Here is an 11,575-nt window from a genome sequence, read left to right as displayed (position 1 = left end):
AGTAGTGGACCTTCGGGAACCCCATACGCGATTTCTTCCTAGTTCGATTTATTTCCCTCCGGATGACATATGGTGGGTGTAATATGCAATGCAACACATATTTCTTATTATGAGTGAAAATTAGGATGAACTACACTCTTTAACTATAATTGTGATTGTCTACCTTCCTTACTGATCTTGTTAATTTTATGTGCTTTTAAGTTACTACACATTAAATAGAAAGTACATGACTTCCAAAGTGTGTATTACTTTTATGGTCAATAGTTCCTACAACCTTCAATAGGACCAGAAGTCTTCAATAAACAAAAAAAGTCGAAGTTTAATGAAACATTCATACAATGTGGCCTGGTGTAGATATAAAAGATGTGATATGTTTACATTGTGTTATTTTCATAATAATTTTAGGGAAGCAATCATTAATTTAAAAGCTAGAAGAGTCAGCTGAAGAGTACAATTCATTTAGCACAAACAAACACATCTTAGATCTTAAACATGACACATGGTTATTGAATCAAATCTTTGATTTTCTATCTCAAATTTTTATTCCATAACTGGAAACACACAAAAAAATCTTGGCAAGTTAAGTACTGTTATCATGTTTATTAAAATAATTAATTACAAAAAGACAATAATATGTAGCATATCAACACTATATGTGTACTTTGTAAGTGTTTAATTATGCAGACTATACATTTCACCTCATATATTGCCTAACAATAGTGACAAATATTCAGTTTAAGTACACAAGAAAAATATTCTTATTAACAAAGGTGTCTAAATGACTGAACATGGGATGTTCTCATTTACTCTCAAATTGTGCACAAAAGTTTTGCCATAATCACCAAACACGTGAAGAAACAACCGTAACTTATATGATGCGCTCTGAACTCATGCCACTTCCTTTAATGTGCCATTTCTTTTAATTCCTCCATACTAGTGTTGCAAGCCAGATTAAACAATAAGAAAAATAAAAATAAATTATTTTTAAAATTCAATAGTTATTAAAACAGCAAGTAACACAAAAAATTTTAAATAGGAAAAAAAATTGTGTGAAATGAGGAAAAATGAAAGCAAAGGATTGAAAATGTGTACAAATGGGCCTGTAAGCAATGTAAAAATAGGTCACCTACTGGTTCCTGCATGTAGAGAAATGTAAGGATAGTAGATGCAACATTTCACGGATCAAAAAATTTAACAATAGTTGGAGAGCTCACAGCCAAAATCTGCTGCAAAAATCTTAATGGGCATTAAACATTTTGAGAAGAAGACTTTCTGTGCATAGTTTGCACCAAGCAGATGAGATGTCCAGTCTACAGTAGTCTATGGTGATGTCATGTTAGAGGTACTTTCATGCGAACAAAAATACTAACCTTCTAAAAAACATAGTAAATATTTTCTTGTATATACTGTCACCTTTTATCAGATAACTGAAAACTAATGTGAATTCACTGATTTCAAACAACAGCGCCTGAAACACTTGGCAATTTTGTCAACAGTATGCTTTTACAAAGGTTATCTGATCAATTAACTTTGTATTCTGTCTCTTCATACATATCTTCTCCAAGCTTCTCACATTTCCCGCTGCATGCTGGTAACATATCTATTTTGTGGAGGTGCCTGGTGACCAGGTGGACCAGCTTGGCTGTACAATAGACGATTACTTTGTGCCTGCGTAACATACACACTCTGAAAAATAAATAAATAAAAACTCAGTATACAGAATATTATCTTTTGTGTAAACTACTCATTTGTCTACTTAAAATTACAGGACCTGCTGAACGTGACTAAAGTCTAATGAGTACAGAATAAGAATGTGGACTGCAGGTAAACTGAAGAAAGACGAAAGTAATGAAGCACAGCAGAAACAAGATTAGCAATAAACTTAACATCAAAATTGATGAACAAGAAGTATATGGAGTGAAGGAATTCTGTGAACTTGGTAGCAAAATAACACGAGAGATGAAGCAAGGGTGACATCAAAAATAGGTTAGTATAGGCTAATATGGCACTACTGACCAAAAGAAGTCTACTAGTATTAACAGCAGCCTTAAATTGAGGAACAAACCTCTAAGAATGTACATTTGGAGCACAGCGTTGTATGAAAGTGAATCATGGAATGTGCAAAAAATAGAAAAGAAGATAATCAAAGCATTTGAGATGTGGTACTATATGATAATTGCGAGGGCTTTACACATCCAAATTTCAAAATTCTTTTATCTTCTTGGTATTGGTGTTCCTGATGCATCTTTGCAATTTCAGCAGTTTTGAACATTCACTTCATTGTTGACAGTCAAAAAGGTTTCATGTGTTTTTGAGTGCTTGGCAAATTTTTAGTTTTGTAAAAGATGTATTGAAGAATATGCGTAACATTTTGCTTGAAAAATGGAATAAAGTGCAGCACTGCATTCAAAATGTTCACTGTGTTTTTTGGTGGCTCTACTGTAATGTGTAAGATGAGAGTTTACAAGTGGTATAAATGTTTCAAAGAGGATCAAGATGATGAAGATGACAACCACCCTGCCCTAGCACATCAATTATTGATGACAATGTGGAATAAATAAAGAAAATGCTTCTGGAAAATTGTCAAATCACCATCAGAGAGGTTGCTGATGAAATCTGCATATCCTTTGACTGATGTCAAGCAATTTTCTTGCATTTGGGCAAGATATGTGTCGCACAAAAGTTTGTTCAAAGGTTGTTGAATTTCCACCAAAAATGACATCATGCAGATATCACTGAGGAATTGCTGAACAAAGTCAGCAATGATCCAGAGCTTCCAAAGAAGGCTGTAACTGGTGACAAAACATGGGTACACAGGTATGGTGTAGAAACCGATGCTCATTCATCCCAATGGAAACTGCCTGAAGAGCCAAGAACAAAAATAAATTTGACAACTTACATCACATGTGAAGGTTCTTCTCACTGTTTTCTTCAATTACAATGGGATAGCGCATCATGAGTGCCTGACTTATGGTTGCACAGTCAATAAGGGATACTAACTGGAAGTTATATGCCATTTGCGTGAAGCAATCCGATGAAAACCACCAGAATTTTGCCAAAATCACTCGCGGAAATTGCATCACGATAACACTCCCGCTCACACCTCAATGCTTGTTCGTGATTTTTTGGTGAGAAATGAAACTGTTATGTTGTCTCAGTCACTGTATCCACCAGACATAGTCCTCTGGAACTTCTTTCTATTCCCAAGGCTGAAGTAAACCATGAAAGAAGGTCGTGTTGCCACCATCAATGAGATGAAAACCAAATCACTGAAGGAGCTGAACATCATAACTACAAGTGAGTTCTATAATTCCTTCCAAGACTGGAAAAAGTTCAGTTACAAGTGTATTACATCTCTGGAGATGACTTTGAAGGGGTCAAATTTGATGAGTAGATAAAAATTATTTAACAAAAACAAAAATTTCCATTACCTTTTGCTCACATCTCATATCAAGAACACTGACAAGAAGAAGAGAGAGGATAATAGGACATGTTGTTAAAACATCAGGAAACATTTTCCAAGACACAAGACACAAAGATTGGAATGCATGCAACAAATAATTGGAGATTTTGGGTATGAGTGCAACTCTGGAATAAAGAGAGGTAGAGATGTACAAGAGAGGAAGTCATGACAGATCACATCAACCAATAAGATGATTCATGGTGGGGAGACTGTTACACTGTAGAAAAATTCTTTCTACTGAAATAGAACTAGACTCAGTCTACAATAAAATAAAAACTAACATAACATTAAAACAACTACAGACAGCAATGACTGTTAATACCAACATTATAAAAAGTGGATAACCCCTCTTCTAGTTTAAGTAAATACTGTCATCTACACTTCCATAGAAACAACCAAACACACACACCTGCCGAAGCAGTGTCACACCTGCGTTATTGTTTTACCCCTTGCATTCTGAAAAATACTGGTCATAATGTTTCTAATAGATGAACTTAACTACCCGACTCATAAAATTAACATAGAGCTATCATTCCTGTGACACTTTTGGTGTTAAGTGGATGCAAGTCTCATCTATAATATAAAATCACGGCACAAAATCTATTGGATCATTTTTTAAATATTTAAAATATAGCTGAGAAATTCATTATCAGGTTTGTTTTTGGTCAGTATAGAGCAAAAATGACAAGACTCTGCAAAAATCCTTTTGATAGTAAATTTTTCATTGCAGAATTTACTCATAAATATTCCAAACATTCATCAAGCAACATATTCTTGATGATTGGTCAGAAATGAATGGCACATATACTGCTGAAAAAATTATTTCCAGAGTGTATTGATTCCTCATAATATGTGAGATTATTCTCTCCTCTTTCTTAAATACGGGTTTTTACTAGGTTAAAGAAAGGTAAACCTGAATTTATATCTTTTGTAGATTTACCGAAAGCTTTTGAGAATATCGACCGGAATACACTCTTTAAAATTTTGAAGAAAGAAGGGATAAAATATAGGCAGCAAAAGGTTTTACGCACAATATTTTGACGACTAGTCCTGTTGTCTTCTTCAGGTGATCTGAGTAGTGTTGTTACATGTACTTGCAGCACCTAAAGAAGACAATGGGGTTGGTCATCAAAATATTGTGCACAATACAGAAATGACAACTTGTCCATATATCTGGAAAAACACATTATATTGTAACTGGTTGGTTGTTTGGTTGGTTGGCTGGATTAAAAGAGGGGAGAAAGGGTCCAAACTACAAGGTCATCAGTCCCTTGTTCCGAACAAAACAATGCCACAAGTGTGAGAATAAAATAAACAATGAAGGACAACAAACATGTAAATGGACATTGGGGACAAGAAAACCACAGAAACGCAAGAAGCAGGATGAAGAGATTAAAACGACAAAGCAGATTACCATGGCTGGCTAACCATGAAAGTTGAAAAAAAAAAAAAGGAGAAGCCAGCCACTCTGAAACACGTTAAAACCTCCACCCTAGAAGCACTAGGGTGCTGGACACAAGAGGGCCAAAGGACATGCACCAAAACTTAGATCAAACGATAAACCCCACCATCACAAATAAAATGTAAAACTAAATCAGCCGAAGAGGCGTTGTCAGATAAAATTAGCGGCAACAAGTCCGGTAACCCAAGATTTCATCACTGGGCAGTCAAAGTGGGACAGTGCACCAGAATATGGGCCACTGTCAGCCGGGCACCGCAACGACACTCAGGCGGGTCTTCAAGGCGCAGGAGGTAACCGTGGGTCACCCAAGTGTGGCCAATGTGGAGCCGGCAGAGGACAGCTGATTTCCTGCGAGAGGCCCACATGGAAGACGTCCACACATTCATAGTCTCCTTAATGACACACAGTTTGTTGTGTGTACTGTTATGCCATTCTGTCTTCCAAAGCCAAAAACCCTATGGCTTAAGTCAGAACGCAGGTCAGGTCCAGAGATGCCCATCTCCAGAAGCGGTTTCCACATAGCCTGTTTGGCCAGCCTGTCGGCAAGTTCGTTGCCTGGGATGCTGACATGTCTTGGGGTCTACACAACCACCACTGAACAACGGGACTGGTCCAGGGCATAGATGGACTCCCGGACGGATGCCACCAAAGGATGGAAGGGTAGCACTGGTCGATAGCTTGTAGGCTGCAAGAGAGTAGAGCTATCTGCACCCCAGTTGGTATTGCCCAGGCAGTGGAGGGCATTGAGGTGCTGCCAGCACTTCCGCTTGAGCTGACAAATGTGAGGTAGCCAAGTCAATCGGGTGTCGAAAACCAATCCTAAGAATTGATATGTCTCCACCACAGTGAGTGGATCGTCTTGAAGGTGAAGTTCTGGTTCCGTATGAGTGGGACGATGCCAACAGAAGTGCATGACACACGACTTTGCGGCCGAAAACTGGAAGCCATGGCCGTGAGCCCATGACTGCGCTTTGTGGATGGCTCCCTGTAGGTGCTGCTAAGCAACACCAGTACTGGTGGAACAGTACGAAATGCAGAAGTCATCTGCATACAGAGAAAGTGAGCCGGACGGCCCTACAGCTGCTGCTAGACTGTTAATGTCCATTAAAAATAGTGATACACTCAAGACAGAGCCCTGCGGAACCCAAGTCTCCTGGATATGGGAGGCACCAACTTGGCCTTGGAAAGTTCGGAGCGACAGGAAATTCTGGATAAAAATCAGGAGCGGGCCTCGGAGACCCCACCCATATAATGTGGCAAGGGTCAGACTCAAGGGACACAAGATTATCAGTAGTAGAGCACCCCTGGCGGAAGCTGCCCTCACATGGAGCCTGTAGGTCATGTGACTCCAGAACCCAACCCAACCACCAACACACCATACGTTCCAGCAGCTTACATAGAATGTTGGTGAGGCTGATGAGGCCGATAGTTATCCACATCAAGCGGGTTTTTACCCAGTTTGAGCACCAGAACGATGGTGCTCTCCCGCCATTGTGAAGGAAAGACGCCATCGCACCAGATCCGGTTGAAGATGACAAGGAGATGGTGCTTGTAATCAGACGAGAGATGTTTAATCATCTGACTGTGGATCCGATCCAGTCCAGGAGCTGTGTCGGGGCAATGCGCAAGTGAGCTGAAGAGTTCCCACTCCATTAATGAGGCGTTATAGGGTTCACTGTGGCTTGTAGTGAATGGGAGGACTTTCCTTGCCATCCGCCGTTTGAGGGTGCAAAAGGCTGGGGGGTAATTCTCCGATGCAGAGGCTCAAGCATAGTGCTCAGCAAAGTGCTCAATCGCGTTTGCATCGGTACATAGCACGGCATTTATGGTAATGTCGGGTACCCAAAGAGACATCTGATCATTGACCAGACTTGGTAAGGCGACATATGGCACCTAATGGTCAACACATACCTCTCCCAACACTCCTTTTCCCGTCGTTTTATAAGAAGGCGTATATGGGCATGGAGCTGTAGAGCTCACTGACGCTCTGTAATTGCCTCGACTTCCAGCGACCACCACGGGACAGTCTTTCGCTGGAGGCACCCTATAGAGCGAGGGATCGCATTTTCTGCCACAGAAATGATTGTGATAGTCACTTGCTCAACCATCACATCGATGTCACCATATGGTGGAGAGTGAACTGTGACATCAGAGGTGCAAGTTTACCAGTTCGCCTTGTTTAAAACCCATCTGGGCAGGCGTCCGTGGGCCTGATGCCGGGGCAGTGACAGGAAGATGGGGAAGTGGTCACTACCACACTGGCCGTCAAGTGCTCTACAGTGGATAGATGGGAGAAGTTCTGGGCTGCAAATTGATTAATCAATGGCCGAGTAACTACCTCAAGCCACACTGAAATGTGTGACGGCCCCATAATTTAATAGGTGGAGGTTGAAATGAGACAGTAAAATCTCTGCATCGGCCAATAAGCACGGTGTCACTCCACAAGGGGTTATTAGCGTTAAAATTTCCTAAAAGTAGGAAAGGTTTGGGGAGTTGCTCAATCAGTGCAGCAAATACATTCAGGGGTACTGCACCATGTGGAGGAAGATATACATTGCACAGTTATTTTGTATTTTGTCCATATTCTGACAGCCACAGCTTCAAGATGGATTTGACGGGGCACAGTTTCACTACAGACTGAGTTTAGGGCATAAACACAAACACCACCTGACACTCTATTATAGTCGCTACGGTTCCTTTAATATCCATTATAGTCACGGAGGGTAGGGACCCGCATTTCTGGGAACCAGGTTTCTTGGAGGGCAATGCAGATAGCCAGGTGTAAAGCTTAACAGTTGCCGTAGCTCAGACTGGCGGTGGAAAAAACCGCCACAATTCCACTGGAGGATGACATCATCATGAGACTGGGAAAGCATGGAACATTCAATGAGGCATTTTACACCTCAGGGTCACCTGCTGTCACCGACTTTTTGCCTGAGCAGCCTGTATCCATTGTGTCTGAGGGTCCGGCAAGATCCAGGTCCTCAGCAGATGCCAGAATCTCCACCCCATCCTCAGATGCAGAACTTATAGGTAGCGGTGGTGTGGGTGCCACCGCAAGTTCCTTGTTCTGAGGAGTCATCTTTTTCGATTTCTTGCGCTGTTCTTTGAGTTTCCCTGGGTGGTAGGACTTCACTGAATCAGTCACCAGCACTGATGATGAGCATGAAGCCCTACGACCAGCTGCTTTTGGGCTCTTCAGCCACTGGCGGGTGTCAGAAAACTGGGAAGGGAGTGACCCAAGGAACCCCTTCCTGGCGAGAGGAGCCGAAGGAGCCTTACCCTTCTCTGGCTCAGAAGTGGGGACTGAATTCCCCAATGGTTGGGGGGTGGGGGGGTGTTCCGGACTGAATTCCCCAATGGTTGGGGGGTGGGGGGTGGGGGGGTGTTCCTCCCAAAGTAGGTGGTACGGGAGCAACAGGAAGGGAAGTTCCCCTCGCCATCAAGGGGGCAGATGTAGTCTCCCAGTTATGAGAGGCAACAGGAATTCGAGGAACTGATAGGATGAGAACTGTTCTTGTAGCGGCGTATTATGAGGTGGTCATAGCCACAAGATGCTGGTGCTCAAATTTTCTCTTAGCCTCAGTGTAGGTCCGTCAGTCTAGAGTCTTATATTCCGTGATTCTGTAAAATCCTGCAGTCTGGTGAGCAAGGTGAATGATGCTCTCTGCAGTTGACACAGATGGGAGGCGGGGCGCATGGAGTATTGGGATGCAATGGACATCCACAATCTCGACAGGTGAGACTGGAAGTACAGCAGGAAGACATGTGGCTGAACTTCCAGCACTTAAAACACCTCATTGGGGGAGGGATCTATGTTTTGACGTCACAGCAGTAGACAATCGCCTTGACCTTCTCTGCCAATGTGTCACCTCGAAGGTCAAGATGAAGGCACAGGTGGCAACCTGGTTAACCCTCGGACACCGATGGATGCACCAGGACGAAATGAACACCTTGCTGCTCTAAATTGGTGAGCAGCTTGTCGTCAGACTGCAAAAGAAGGTCCCTGTGGAATATAATACCCTGGACCATATTTAAGCTCTTATGAGGCGTGATGGTAACAGAAACATCCCCCAACTTGTCACAAGTGAGTAATACCTGTGACTGAGCAGAGGATGCTGTTTTTATCAAAACTGACCCAGAGCACATTTTGGAGAAGTCCTCCTCCTCCCCAAACTTGTCCTCAAAATGCTCCACAAAAACTGAGGCTTCCTGGACATGAAAGATTCCCCATCAACTCTTGTACATACAAGGTACCGGGGCGAATAAGCTTCACTGCCATCCTTAGCCTGGCGTTTCTCCCATGGTGTGGCCAGGGAGGGGAACGACTTGAGGTCATATTTCTTAGCATTAAAGTTAGACTTTGCCCGCTTAGAGACTGCTGGTGGCGGACCACCAGCAAGAAATGACGTACTATGCTTCATGGCATGTCATCCATCCTAATGCCACCCACTCCGACCAGGGGCTGTCCCCACGGGCGCCACCTAACTGCAGCAAAGGCCACCTGGCAGGATGGACATTGCCGGGAATCCCAATGCCCCAGGGTGACGGACATCTACTCCTTGGCATATGTGGGGAGTTAATGGCGCAGGCATCAGCTGAGCAATCCCTGTTTTGTTAGGGGACTACAACCAACAGGTTACATGGCGGCCCCACCAAAAAGGACTGGCTACTGTGCCAGATATGAGGTACAAAGAAGTCCATGGTCATCGTCAGCACAGAAAGTGACACTGCGTAGTGCATGGTGGAAAACACACCCAGGAAGGTGTCCTTGCCCAAGAGATGGAGAATGGGCAGGACTGCAATGCGACAACGAGAAAGTGGACTAAAAACCTCAATGTACGATGAACATGATGCACCATGTAAGGCGCCCCTCCCCAATTGGTTCGCTCTTTGGGAAAATTTTTAAAATTGGAGGTCAAACCCTACAGGGGACCATCACATAAAGGCCGAAATGTGTGAGACTCCTTTTAGTCACCTCTTATGAAAGGCAGCAATACCTCAGGCCTATTCTTACCCCTGAACCCACAAGGGGAGGGGGGGGGGGGTCTATTGTAATTCTGCCAGACACAACAAAGGATTTCCAAGAGCAGTTAAATGGAATGCGTAGTGTCTTGAGAAAAGGTTATAAGATGGACATAAACAAAAGAAAGGTAATTAAATGTAGCTGAAGTAAATCAGGTGATACTGAGGAAATTATAATAGGAAACGAGACACTAAAAGTAGTGGATGAGTATTGCCATTTGGGCAGTAAAATAGCTGATGAAGGCTGAAGTAGAGAGGATATAAAATGTAGACTGTCATTGGCCAGTGAAACACTTTTGAAGGAGAGAAATTTAACTGTTAGGAAGTCTTTTCTGAAGGTATATGTCTGGAGAGTAACCTTGTCTGGAAGTGAAACATGGACCATACGCAGCTCAGACAAGAATAGAACAGGAGCTTTTGAAATGTGCTGCTACAGAGGAGTGCTGAAGATTATGTGGGCAGATGAGTAAGTAATGAGGAGGTACTGAATCAAACTGCAGAAAAAGTAAATTTGTGGCAGTATAAGAAAGGGTCAGGATGATAAGACACATCCTGGGGCATCCCAGAATCGTCACTTTGGCAATGGAGTGAATGAGGGAGGGGGGGGGGGGGGGGTGTAAAAACTGCACAGTGAAACTTAGGTAGGAATACAGTAAGCAGGTTAAAATGGATGAAGGTTGCAATAGTTAGCCACAGATGAAGTTTGCATTGTGTAGACCAGTGTAGAGAGCTCTAAGAAACCAATCTTTGGACTGAAGATAACAACAACAACAACAACAACAACAATTACTACTACTACTACTACTACTACTACTACTACTACTGATTCTTTCCACTGATTTGGAATTTTCCTTTGCCCCCAGACTCACTGAAGATACCAAGGGTCATCTGGGTTGATTTTTTTTGCCTCTGTGTACAAGAGCTCTTCACAGAATCAGAGGTAAGCAACTGGGTTGTTGGAAATGAAGTTCGTAGCATCTTTTTCTCCTTGCTGGGATATTTTGGTAAAAGCTGATGTTTGGCATCCATACTTGCCATGTTCAGTGTCTGATAAGTATACATCATAAGACTCTTTGGACTTCACTTACAAGTCATTTTGCCATTCCTTCTTACACGCTGTACTCCTCCCACTCCACCTGTTTTCATTCCAATTTCCATTTTAGTTAAAAATGTGATTTCTCTAGTATCTCTCTCTTCAGCTCTTTCTTTCAGAACCAAGAACTTTTTCTTCTTTCATCTACTTACCTTCGAGTCCCACAACTTCTGCAGTTGGCTTCGCTTCTTCTTTGACCTTGAACCATTCTAAAATGTACCTTTCACTCTGCAGCAGAATACATACAAATTTGAAACTTCCTAATACATTAAAACTATTTGTCGAATTTTGCATTGGCCCATTCTATTGGTGCCTGGTTACAAATGGTTTCCCCATCCATCTATGTAGAGGTTTGTAATGGATTTCTCTCTTTAAAAAAATCCCTTTCACTGCCTCTTGATCTCAGTTTTTATCATTTGCTTTTCTGTACAACACCTGCGCTCTATAAACAATTGTCAGATATGTCATTTCCTGACAGAACATTTGTTTCTGATTTGTCATGAATTTCTGACCTCCTGCCCACTGACTGTAC

General features: G+C 42.3%; 1 protein-coding gene across 1 annotated transcript in view; it reads right to left on the bottom strand.

Annotated features, from left to right (window-relative positions):
* Positions 1-585: 585 nt before the first annotated feature.
* Positions 586-11,575, bottom strand: part of LOC126100907 (G protein pathway suppressor 2) — a 126,982-nt gene continuing 115,992 nt past the window's right edge. Inside the window, exon 9 of the mRNA XM_049911574.1 lies at positions 586-1,686. Coding sequence (XP_049767531.1) covers positions 1,570-1,686 — 117 coding nt within the window. The 3' untranslated portion in view covers positions 586-1,569. The remainder of the gene's footprint in view (positions 1,687-11,575) is intronic.

This window comes from Schistocerca cancellata, chromosome 9 (assembly GCF_023864275.1).
Source record: "Schistocerca cancellata isolate TAMUIC-IGC-003103 chromosome 9, iqSchCanc2.1, whole genome shotgun sequence".
NCBI lineage: Eukaryota > Metazoa > Arthropoda > Insecta > Orthoptera > Acrididae > Schistocerca > Schistocerca cancellata.
This window is presented reverse-complemented; position numbering and strand designations above follow the sequence as displayed.